This window comes from Cadophora gregata (assembly GCF_030347475.1).
Source record: "Cadophora gregata isolate MNR1 chromosome Unknown scaffold_2, whole genome shotgun sequence".
In the NCBI taxonomy this organism is placed as follows: domain Eukaryota; kingdom Fungi; phylum Ascomycota; class Leotiomycetes; order Helotiales; family Ploettnerulaceae; genus Cadophora; species Cadophora gregata.
The window spans coordinates 2,052,028-2,063,780 of record NW_026695925.1 but is presented as its reverse complement, the minus strand read 5'-3'; the positions used below and the strand labels follow the sequence as shown (position 1 = coordinate 2,063,780).

General features: G+C 49.0%; 5 protein-coding genes across 5 annotated transcripts; 2 read left to right on the top strand and 3 right to left on the bottom strand.

Annotated features, from left to right (window-relative positions):
- Positions 1–294: 294 nt before the first annotated feature.
- Positions 295–2,419, top strand: ONS95_007973 (uncharacterized protein; the record flags this gene model as incomplete). Its single annotated transcript, XM_058501502.1, has 4 exons — positions 295–1,336; positions 1,417–1,513; positions 1,564–1,887; positions 1,956–2,419. The coding sequence occupies exons 1-4, from the start codon at positions 1,169–1,171 to the stop codon at positions 2,417–2,419; spliced, it is 1,053 nt and encodes a 350-aa protein (XP_058362822.1). The 5' UTR covers positions 295–1,168.
- A 328-nt stretch (positions 2,420–2,747) lies between these two features.
- CRZ1_1 (DNA-binding transcription factor) lies at positions 2,748–4,998 on the bottom strand (the record flags this gene model as incomplete). The annotated part of the gene is made up of 2 exons (XM_058501501.1): positions 2,748–3,721; positions 3,768–4,998. The coding sequence occupies 2 exons, from the start codon at positions 4,996–4,998 to the stop codon at positions 2,748–2,750; spliced, it is 2,205 nt and encodes a 734-aa protein (XP_058362821.1).
- Positions 4,999–5,660: 662 nt separating this feature from the next.
- On the top strand, positions 5,661–7,876 carry ONS95_007971 (uncharacterized protein). Its single transcript, XM_058501500.1, has 2 exons — positions 5,661–5,780; positions 5,833–7,876. Exon 2 carries the CDS (start codon positions 6,836–6,838, stop codon positions 7,751–7,753), a length of 918 nt encoding a protein of 305 aa, XP_058362820.1. The 5' UTR covers positions 5,661–5,780; positions 5,833–6,835; the 3' UTR covers positions 7,754–7,876.
- A 26-nt stretch (positions 7,877–7,902) lies between these two features.
- Positions 7,903–9,105, bottom strand: ONS95_007970 (uncharacterized protein; the record flags this gene model as incomplete). The annotated part of the gene is made up of 2 exons (XM_058501499.1): positions 7,903–8,087; positions 8,136–9,105. The coding sequence occupies 2 exons, from the start codon at positions 9,103–9,105 to the stop codon at positions 7,903–7,905; spliced, it is 1,155 nt and encodes a 384-aa protein (XP_058362819.1).
- Positions 9,106–9,877: 772 nt separating this feature from the next.
- On the bottom strand, positions 9,878–11,433 carry ONS95_007969 (uncharacterized protein; the record flags this gene model as incomplete). Its single annotated transcript, XM_058501498.1, has 5 exons — positions 9,878–10,119; positions 10,172–10,286; positions 10,342–10,697; positions 10,750–10,795; positions 10,846–11,433. The coding sequence occupies 5 exons, from the start codon at positions 11,431–11,433 to the stop codon at positions 9,878–9,880; spliced, it is 1,347 nt and encodes a 448-aa protein (XP_058362818.1).
- Positions 11,434–11,753: the final 320 nt, after the last annotated feature.

The following is an 11,753-nucleotide window of genomic DNA, read 5'->3' as shown; positions in this document are numbered from 1 at the left end:
ACGGGTACCAGCAGACAGGCATTTACGGGAGCACAGCATACACTCGCAGACTGGGCTTGGAGCCTTGGAGCCTTGGAGGCCAGCGAGCGGCCACCGATCGAGGGGGGAGACGAGCGATTTGCTGGTGTCCGCGCAGGTCCCATAATTCTGCATACGGCCTCCAGCAGTCTCCGCCAGTCTCCGCCAGTCTCCTCTTCTGGGCCTCACCGCAAGTCCGGCATCAAATAGGGAGGGCGACAATTCAATTGTGCATAAAAGGAGGCCGGTCGCCCACCTGTGGTTGGTCTGCAGCCCTCGGCCACCAGCAGAGAAAGGCGAAGAAGTGTGGCAGCCATCCCAGCCCAGCCTCCCAGCCCGAATGACTTATGTGATGAGCCAGCAAACAAGAGATATGATTCGTTTGACTCGGGTTCGCATTGACAGCCTTCGGCCAGCCATGCATTCCTCAACCCGCCGAAGCTGGGTAAAATATAAATATCGCAGTGGAGGAGGCAGGATCAGGAAGGATTTCAGGACACGGTGCCTTACAGAAGGCCGCCCAAGGCAAGATGAAGTATCGTAATACTCGGAAGCTTCTCAGCACCTTTTCAGACGTGCAGTTTGCCGATCGAGGTCAAACGGAGCGCCTGGATGAGCTCGGAAAGTTCATCTCGCACAAGAAACTCAATCAGGCCCCCATTTCTCAGGATGCTCTTCGGACATGACATAACAGCGTGAGCGTAGTTCCTCGTCGGGCAAAAGTTCTTCATCTCTCTCTCCACACTTCGTCATGTCTGCAAATGGAAAGATGCCCTCGTCACTTAAAATGGAGACGACACTGCCAGGTTCAAGGTGGGTTTGCGTCTGGCCAGGAGAACCGCCGGCTGCTGATGAGGCATCGAGATCGAGCGAGCATGGAGGGGTAATGCTAACTTTCCAGGGGACCTCCCAAGCTGGTGACATCAGTAGTCGACTCAGTGGGGTGGATAAGAACTGCCGTGGCAAGCATTTTTTTGAGATTTCAACTGCTGGATTAATAATAACAGTGTAGGGATCGGGGAGGGGAGTTAAGTAAAATGTACTGGCACATTTTCACTGCTTTAATTGCTTTCCAATCTTGCTGAACATCCATCTGTATTTATACTTTTTATCATTTCAACGTCACAGGATCTACAACTACCCCAGCACAATGTCCAAGAATACCGTCATTGCAACCCAGAAACCAGGCGAAGCTGCCGCAGTAGAGGCACCTGTGCCAGTTCTCCGAGATGATTATATTTTGGTTAAAGTAAAGGCAGTTGCGTTGAATCCTACGGATTGGAAGCATGTAGCTTGGTTGACGTCTGAGGGTGCAAGAGTAAGTTAAAACTTGCAGCGGGTCCGGATGGGGTTCAAGTCCGTTATTGGCAGTGGTACATTCTAACACGACTTGTCCAGATCGGTTGCGACTATGCTGGCGTTGTGGAAGAAGTTGGAAGCAAAGTCACAAAGCCCTTCAAGAAGGGTGACCGAGTCGCCGGATTCGCTCATGGAGGTATGAAGAACAACTACACCGCAGGCCTCAATATTGACAGTCGATTTCAGGAAATGAGGTTCACAAGGAAGACGGAGCATTTGGTACTACAATAACTGCCAAAGGCGACGTCCAGATCCGGATTCCTGACAACTTGAGCTTTGAAGAAGCTTCCACCCTCGGCGTAGGCATTACAACAGTCGGACAGGGTCTCTACCAGAGTCTTCAACTCCCATTGCCCACCAAGCCCGCGACAGAGAAGACTTACCTACTCATATACGGAGGTTCGACAGCAACTGGCTCCCTTGCTATCCAGTTCGCCAAATTGTCTGGTTTGACGGTAGCTGTCACTTGTTCCCCACGTAACTTTGACTACGTGAAAAGTCTTGGAGCTGGTATGTGACATCTGATTTTCCTATATCCCAACTATAAGGCACAAAAGTAACCCGAGGCGTGACAATAGATGCGGCATTCGACTACAACTCCCCTACCTGTGCAAAGGATATTCAAGAATGGAGCGAGGGCAAGATTTCCCATGCATTCGACTGCATTTCCGAGGGCGACAGCCCCAAAATCACAGTAGGCGCTATGTCACTCTTAGGTGGTGTCTATTCCACTTTATTGCCAGTTCCAGCAGACCAGGTGAAGAGTATCAACGATAAGGTCGAGATGAAATCCACCTTGGGATACACAGTCATGGGAGAGGGGTTCAAGTTTGGACCTAATGAGATCCCAGCTAAGCCTGAGGACTTTGAGTTTGGGAAGCTGTTCTGGGAGATGGCTAGAGGATTGTTAGAGGAAGGAAAGGTTAAGGTACATAAGCCGAGTATGAACAAATATGGGAAAGGCTTTGAAGGAATTTTGAAGGGCATGGATGAGATGAAAATGGGCAACGTCAGCGGAGAAAAACTGGTATTTACATTGTAGGATATTTGAGTGGAAATGAGACACCAGAAGTATCAAAATGATATGATGATCTGAAACGCTCGTCACATCCAATGTAGCTACATAACAATATGGTATTCATAAGAGCTCGTTGCACTGGCTTCTACGGCCAGAAGTCATGTGTCTGTAGAGAAGTAACCGGGAAACAAACAAAAACATTTGCCAGAAGGTGGTCATGCTACTCAGTGCAAAAGCTATCCAAGTAGCGCAGTGTGGTATCTAATGCGCCCCAAGTGGAATATTCCCAAATCATAAAACCCTCCGAATGTGTGAAATCATCATGTCTGATGTTGGAAGATTGGCATTTCTGTCAGCGTCCGATGTCACTGCTGTAGCCACCGTTGTACCCATCGTGCATTTGTGGCTGTCCATAGCCTTGTTGTGGCCCAGGACCACTGGATACATAGCCGCCTTCATTGTCTTCGTCGTAGTATTCCGAACCACTGGCATCGAAGCTGCTCCGGCCGCTGGGATCGTCGTCTATGCCAGGATCTCCTTGTGGTAGATCGGACCAGGTCAAGCCTGCAAGCGCGGGGTATTGAGCAAGCAGAGCGGCTGGTAGAGTGTAGTTGCCGCTCGAGTCGATCGGGAAACCATTGGGGTCGAGGCCAAGTGGTTGAGGTTGCTGCATGTTTTGCATGTTTTGCATACGCTGCTCATTCCACACGCGTTGCCTCTCAATGGCTTCTTCGTCTAGAAGAGGCTTAATACATATCCGACCAGCTTCGGAGCGAAAATGTCGACCCAAAGCATCAGCGCGAGCGAACCGGCGCCCACAGCCCCAGGAACCACCTTGTTTGAGCTCGCCTTTACATACGAACTTTTTCTCTCCTGAATGCAAGCCCTCGTGACGCTTCCGGTCGTGCTGACGAGCGAACGCTTTTCCACATACGGTACATACGAACGGTCGTTCGTCGGTATGTGTGCGCAAGTGAGATCGCAGATTGTAAGCCCTGGTGAATCTCTTTGGGCAGAGAGTGCACTGGAAAGTGGCAGGGTGTTTTTGAACACGCTTAGCGTTTCCGCTTTCCGCGACTGAAGGTTGATATTCAGGATCTGCAAGACCAAGGATATAGTCGCGGTTTGGTAGTGATGATGTTGATTGTCGACGTCTACTTGGAGATGTGGCACCAGAACGATCATTTGGAGAGAGCGAACGGTGAGAATCCGGTGATCTAGATCCAAGATCACTCCCAAGCGAAGGCGATACACTTGAAGGGGTGTTAGTTCGAGGTATGCCTGTGCCGCTATTGTTAGGATCTGTGAAAGCTCGACGACGTCGACCTAGAATGGTTAGCGGCACTCATAAAAACATGGTAGAAATATATACCTCTGTCAGGAGGCGTCAAAGCATCTTGGTCAATGGACGGCTTTGGAGGCTCGAAGCTGTTTTGCCTTGAGGCGGGTGCAAACTCAACATTGATATCGGGTACCATCTGCTGGCCCATTTCATTCTGAATTTGGGGAAACGATTCTTGCTGGTTTTGCCCATAGATGCCCTGGCCAAATCCACTGTTGTTCATCAAATACAATGGGGTCTGGTGATTCATGTTCGGCAGTTGCTGGGGACCCAAGCGTGGCGAGATAGCGGGACTATGAGCAGGACTTAATCCTCGTCTCGGGCTTGCTCCATGCTGATTGTCTGACAATGAAAAGTTGCCAATACCAAGAACATTCTCGTAAATGCTATCTTGTGGTCGTTGCATTGGCGAATGGTTTTGGTCAATTGGCTCGAAGCTATCATGGTGACCAAGATTTGGGGAATGGTGGGCAGAGGAAACAGACACATCTGAATATTCCGAGGGAGTCCTTCTGTGGCCGGTGAATTGAGGGGGCATCATGCTCCACTCAACATTCTGTCCTTGCGGGAACGCTGCACTTTCTGGTCCCAATGAAGCATGCCTGGAGTGGTTTGGCGAGGACTGGAATTGATGGCTATTGAAGTTTGGTGACTGATGCGCCGATGCAGGAGAATGGGAATCTGGTTGCAACAGGTTCCCAGGCGGGGTAGGCGCATTCTGCGGAGAAGATATGTCTAGCTGTGATGGATTCACGGACTGATTTCGCGCGTGCGACTGGGATGGATCGTTGGAGAAGAATGAGGGGTCGTATTCAGCCGGGTTTGGAGGAAACAGTGGAAAGTCTGCACCGTCATTGAATCCCGCATTCATAAGGTCCTGTGTGAAGCTCCCTAGTTGTGGCTGATTGTAAGGAGACGATTGCTCCTCTTGCTTGAATTGTTGGAATGATTGGTCTTCTTGCTTGAATTGCTGGTTGAAATCCGCAGTAGATACGTAGGTGGAATCGCCGAGGCCGCCCTGCGAGAAGGCTTGAGTATTTGAAGTCATGAAATCGTTATTGGGAAAGCCGTTATTAGCATTGAAGCTGCCGTTCAGGAATTGCTGTTCGGCGCTTTGGATCTGGCTGTTGCTGTTATTGAGGCCGATTCCCAGTCCAAGTGATGCATTATCTTGGAAAGGCTGTGGGGAAGGCGAGTGACCATGATTTATATGATGCTGTTGATGTCCAGCGGACGGTGATCTTCCACGTTGTTGATCCATGCCGGCGTCGTTGATGTTGCTGTTCTTAGAACACCGTCAGGCTTTCTCGAATTGCTGTCAGCCTCACGTTGCGGGGTGGCTGAGCCTGAAGGAGGCTATGCTCAGGGAAGCGCGAAACAACGAACTGTCCAGTAAAATGCCGTCGCAAGTAGCAGCGGATGCTTCCAAATGCCGTTGTATGGAATCTGCAGAAGTTATGAAACCGTTCGAGGACTTCAGATGTCGCTGCCTGGATTTGCTGTTCCTGACCAGTTCCGTTGTAGTTCCTGGGCTAGCTTCAACAGCAATCGACCAGACGTCAGAATGTCGAGGAGATATTTGCCCCTCTATCGCGACTGCCTAGTCGATGTTTGTACAGAGTATTCGCTCGGGTCGCAGTTTTGCGTTGTTCACGGTATTATTCTCGACTTCGTGGTCGCTGGCGCCAAAGTCTGGAAAGGAAACTGTTGCGTCAGGCAGGGATGCGACGGCTGCTAAATGGCCCCCAAGTGCGAAGAATATGATCCAGACGTCGCCGCCGCAAAGCTCGTTATCTACAGAAGAGGAGGATGTCAGCGGATGATTGCGAGTGTGGATGTAAATGTCAATCTGCGGTGGGTGGTGGGGTTATGGAGCTGGTCGCCGAGTTGGAAGATGGGCGCATGGATGACTGACTGCCTTACCTCGCTGCGTTCACAGCAGATCTGCTGAATGCCCAAAAAGATAGTGGATCGATGGCGCTGCCTGTAGAGTTGACGGGAGAGTCGACGGATTATCTCAACCTGCTTGCTCCCAAAAGAAAGGTATTCGGTGGTGGGCTTGTTATCGTGTGATGGTTGCTGACAGACAGAGCAGTAGATTGAGCATTGAGCAGCGAGAGCAGGTCGCTTGTTGAAGCGCGGACGACGCCCGGGATTGGTTGACGCCCAGCTCTAGCTAATTTCACACACCGCGCAGCATTTGAAGGAACTCTACCTACTAAACCCAACTCAGGTGCAGACCAGCGCATCATTGAACTAGCAACATGTCGCTTCTTCCTTTCTCTTTGTGATCCATAAGTCGAGCCTGACAGTGCGGGCCCTCTTGGCGAAGTTTTCTTGCCAGCCTCCCGAGGATACGCAGTATTTTCGACATCCGGCTGTGGGAAGAGTCTCAACTTTCATCTAAGATATCTGATATTGTACTCCCAGAGGTACTTTCAGTAACAACCCGTTCTGTAAACACAGACTTTGTATTTCTTGCATTGGAAACTTTTACAACGTGCACTCCGATTCTCTAACGGCCGACAGTATTTGGCCTCCAGGGGTAACTTGGTCAAGTGGAGAACCATCCCTATCCGAATTCGATTTCAGATCCCCCATTGGAAGGATGCACTTAAATACCTTGCTAGCTAACAATTTCGGGCATGAAGGTGATCCGTATCTTCTCCATTCTCAGCTTTGAGGCAGTAATACGACAGATCCACTTTGTGTCAAATTACCTACACCAGTGGATTTAATCAACGTTCATTAGCAGTGGAGGTTGTGGAATCTGATGTAGAATTGGCTGCTCGAGCTGTTTCCGCTCGAAGACTTGCGCAAAAAACTCTTGAGCATGTCCCAGACGGTGTGGACAACTTGGAAGCGTTGACCCCTTGGAAGGATGGTTAAGCTTAATTGCCATGATGATCCGGTTACCCGACCCGTCTAGCTAGCAACCTACTCGGTGTAGACTACTCCGTAAACAACACAATGTAGTTGCACAATCTCACAGCAATTCCAAGCTCAATATCGATGATCTGTCAAACCATCCTCAAGCACTAACCATCTTACTCTTCTTAGTCCTCCTCTGTCTCCTATGCTGAAGATCAAGATATACAATGGACATTGCATCGTCACCCGTAGCTTTCATCCTCGATTTCGATGGTACAATAACACAAAAAGACACAATATCCACTATAGCCAATTTCGCCATTGCATTTCACAAAGCTAGAGGGGAAGACTTCCAAGACAGCTGGGACATAAACGCCGATACATACGCTGAGAGCTACGCCCGTTGTTTACATGGCTACAAGACAGCGAGAGAGGACCGCAAAACCTTAGCCGAGGAAATCGCATACTTGCGAGCAACAAAAGGCATCGAGGTGGGAAGTTTTACGGCTGTGAGCAAGTCTGGTATTTTCCAGGGCATTGGAGAAGAGCAGTGGCGGCAAGGTGGAAGAGACGCCATCAAGACAGGTGATGTGAATGTCCGCAAAGGGTTTCGGGATTTTATTCAGCTGCTTTGTGAATCTGGCGCGATTTGGGGTGTGGTGTCCGTCAACTTCTCGAGCCAGTTCATCCGTGGAGTTCTGGAAGCAAGTCTCGAAGCTGGCGCTGCTGAGCTTGAAGTGCTTGCAAATGATCCAGACGAGGAGGGAACTCTTCGAGGTCCAAGTCGCGGCCCGGTGATGGCAACTTCGGATGCGAAATTGGCTGCAATGAATGAGCTTTTGCAAAGATGGAAATCGAGGAGCAAGGCAGGGGTTCCAAGGGTGGTGTACATTGGCGACTCAGGAACAGATATCGAGTGCTTAACTGCGGAAGGAGTCATAGGAATTGTCATTTCTAGACGCGCGGAACCAACTCCTGGTGATTGGATGGCTACTGTAATGATGGATATGCTCAAGCGTGTAGGTCTCGAGCCCGTGCATGTTGGTAGTCAACAGGAAGGTAAGGGTTCTTCGTTGTACTGGGCACGGGATTTTGGAGAGATCATCAGAAGTCCGTTACTCGGTTTGGAGACAGTGAAAGACTAGTGAAGCATCAATCACTTCCACTTTTCAGCAGCCCCACCCGAGATCAAAGTTGAATTTTATACTCCAGGCATGACACCCAAGACATGGGACACAACTATCACGCTTTCAGCACAGGACGGATGGTGTCCACTAGCAAATATATGTATTATCTACTTCAATGAATGCTCTATCAAAGCCTTGTAGCCTTTGACTGCAGTTTCCAAATCCGATACTAGTAAGTGTTCATGGTCACTATGAGCCATCAAGATAGTCCCAGGTCCATATAGATATCTCTTATGGTCTCCCTTCAAGTTAGGGATGTCAGTCCCATAGTTGACAACAATTGTCTCAAAGCCTAAATTCTCGTTAGCCAAGTCCGGGTCAGATAAGCAACAAACTATACCTGGGACATCACTATCAATGTACACCGGTCCGTAGCCACCCAAGAACTTGACATCGAGCTCTTCGCCATACTTTTCTACCGTATCCGCGATTATCTTTTTAATGTCTTCTGGCGAGCCATCTGCGATCCTGATAGCAAGAAGGGCACTCGCATCCTCTGGAATAACATTGCCAGCCACTCCACCTTCCATTCGCCCAATGTTGAGAGTGGTGTTTCCATACTTCTCACTTGAAGGCAGCTCAACGTTCAGCAGCGCATTGAGAGCAGGTATCAGCATAGCATTGGCACTCTTTCCCAGCTCAGGGTAGCCACTATGACCTGCTTTGCCCTTCGCACTAATCTGCACGCCAATTATCCCTTTATGTCCGCTCGCAAGCTTGAGTTCCGTCGGCTCCCCAAAGATCACCGTATCCCATTCCAAGCCCAAATCATTAGCTTTACGCATACCATCTCCATTGATCTCCTCTCCTACGACATATAACAAACCTACATCACCTTCCCCGATCTTGTCCGTAGCAAGCAATTCCTCTACAGCAATGATTTGTGACGCCACACTTCCCTTAGCATCTACGCTCCCTCTTCCCCAAATTTCATCTCCCCTCCTCTCATATTTCCAAAACGGCGGTACCGTATCGATATGTGAGGATATGAGCGTACGCGTCTTCCGTGATTCACCAGTGTAGGCATAGATGTTGTTTCGTGCAGTGTGAGAAGAGGTCTGCGGTGCCACTTCTTGCAATTCGACGGTAAAGTTCTTACTTTCGAGGTACTTTGCAAGGTATTTGCCCACACTCTCTTCGTTGAGTGAGATCGATTGTTGTGTGATGAGACCTTTATGGAGGGCGAGGAGGGAGCTGGTCGACGAGCTTTCAAAGTGGGGTTGTAAAGGTTCCTGCGCTGGATCAATTGAGTGCGCTATCGGGGCCCAATTGGCGAAAAGAGCCAATGTTGAATGTGCAAGAATCTTCATAGCGGCGTCTGAAATGGATATAGACAATTAGATCAACAAAGAGAGAAGAATTTGTTGCTTGCGGAGCTGTGAAATGTTGTTGTGCTACGTAAAAACTCTCGAAGTTCGGCTCGGAAGAGGAGCCAAGCCAACGTCGACCCTGTTCAGAATTGCGTCATGAAAGTGGGATAAGAGGAAATAAGCAGAGCTCCCTGAATCTGTAGGATGAATTCTATGAACTGGTTCTGTTGATAGTTACTGTGATCATTTGGGTCCGCTTATGTTATGTACTCAGCATACAAAATTGGACCTAATCCTTGATCATCTTCCTGGTCTTATCTGAATTCCATCATTGCTAACCAATGTCAACAAAATTAGCGAGGTGAGTAAGATACAACAAATGGGAAGTTGATTCATCGAACGAGCATCTCGCTCACTGTCAAAACTTTAATGGTATATACAGGATAAAAAGTTTCCAGTGATGAATAAGGCTAGAAGTTCTAGGATTGCTCAACACTGGGTGTTGTGAACAGATGTGCCAAAGACCCTCATCATGCCCATTAACTTCATTCTCTCCCCCATGATCTCTTCGTATGGCTGATATTAACCAACATCTGCCGAGACGTTCTGGCACGATTTGCCAGACGTTACATCGCAAGTCTGTACCCGCCCTTTCGTCAAAAGCCGAAGATGTTCACGAATCCTCCTTTGGGCATGTCGCGAGCAACAGAGAGTAAGGTGTCCGGACGTATGGACAACATAACTCTTTTTGGGTGGTATGTCCCCTATCTTTTCATGTGTTTGGGGGCACCTCGTTTGAAGCCATGATTTTCTCGAATTCGGGGTCGTCCTCCCGAATCGAGAAACAATGTCCGTGTTTCCAGTAGGCCCTAGTCGACACCCTCACCCTGCTCCGAAAATCTTCGATGGTTTCCCTTTGCTCCGTACTAACACAGAGTACCGGATCCAACGGTTTGAGACCCGGTTCTTTCATTATTGACAATGCCGCAAGTCCCAAATATGAATGGTAAATGTCTTCAGGACATGTCAATTAGAGAGCTCTAATCTGGGGTTGGAGGGCACTTACCTGGCGGATTACCTGGTATTTTGCCAAATCCTCCGATAGCGTGTTGAGTTTTGTGAAACAAAAATCTACGAATGGCCTTGGTATCTAACAGAGAAGTATTGTCTCTTCCAAGAATCTATTACTCAGTACGGTTACTAAAACGCTCCAACATATTGAATCTGATAACTTACACTGAGGGATGCAGAAACCCAAAAAGAATAGCAGGTATCAACCGGTTTGTTACAGCGACCATTAAGTCCGACAAATTCATGCTGCTCAAAGCTTGTAGCCTGAGGGTCGTCTTCGTATACACCTGCCAGGTTCACAATGGGTCGCCTTGCCTGTTCTTGGTCCCCCTCCTCCTCCTCATCTTCATCTTCATCTTCTTCCTCATCTAAATAGCCCACCTGTCTCGACACAAGCCATCCGATAGTCGCAGTGTGGTCTGCGAGGACAGATACGGTATCTGTACTTGCATATTTACACGATGAACTGGGAAGTCGATTGAGGAGCGAGAGGGCTGCTATGGCGCAATATGTATACCCGGCTACAGAATATGTCAGCTATATCTGTGGCAATAAAGGATGGAGACACCGTACCATGCGCTTCATGTTCAGAGGACTCCGAGAATCCACCATCATAAGTCTAACATAGATCAGCTGTCAAATTTTCGCAATTATGCTCATGCATTGTACCTGTCCAGCCCGAATATGATCCACTAAACTTTCAGTGTCAACATCGTCTTGTTTGTCTGCTGTATCGCCCCCCAGAATCCATCGGACCGCCATACCAGTCTGGCAATACCTCATGTCTCTCCCACCCTCGATAGATCCATCCTGTGTAATTAGTTCTCCAAAACTACCATCCTTCCTCTGCAGAGTCCTCAGCCAGTTGAGACATATAGCCCTGTTCACTCTATCTAGTCCTCCGACGAAACTCAAGCACAACAACGCGAAGAAAGTTGCTGGCAGATTCGCAGGGTCCATCTGCTGTATCCCGTTGCCAACATCAACATAATACTGGTCAGGAAACCGATGGTTGGGAGATCCGCAGAACCCACCGTTCGGATGCTGGCTCTTGAGAACCCATTCTCGAATTCTTGTGCGATCCTGCTCAGGAAAAGTTGAGGAGCCGGCGCCTAGGAGATCCAGCGCAGACAGTATGAAGAAGGCCAGTGTCATGCGCGACGAGTCTGTGCTAGTGTAGACGGTTGGGAGCAGAGAGTTGAGACATCGCTGCCAATACTTGATGTGCTTCTCTTTTTCCAAAGTCCGCTCCGTCATCTCTGCTCACAGGCACATAAGTCGTCCGAGGTTCTGGTTATGTGCGTAGGGGAGGTGAGGCGAAGCTTGTTGTGGACGGGTAGCTTTTAAGCTCCGTGGCATGGTACAGAATGACATTTTGACTGCTTGTGGACCATCGAGCATGGAGCATGCAGGCATGGTGGACGTGGACCCCTGAATGTCTCGGCTCGGATAAATATTGGAACCTTATTTCTTCTGGTCTTGATCTCTTGACCCAGCTTGAACATTTGCACATCAGACATGGCAGCATGACCATGTTGTAAGACCTTGCTACGTCTCTCCGATCTCAGAAATCTCGA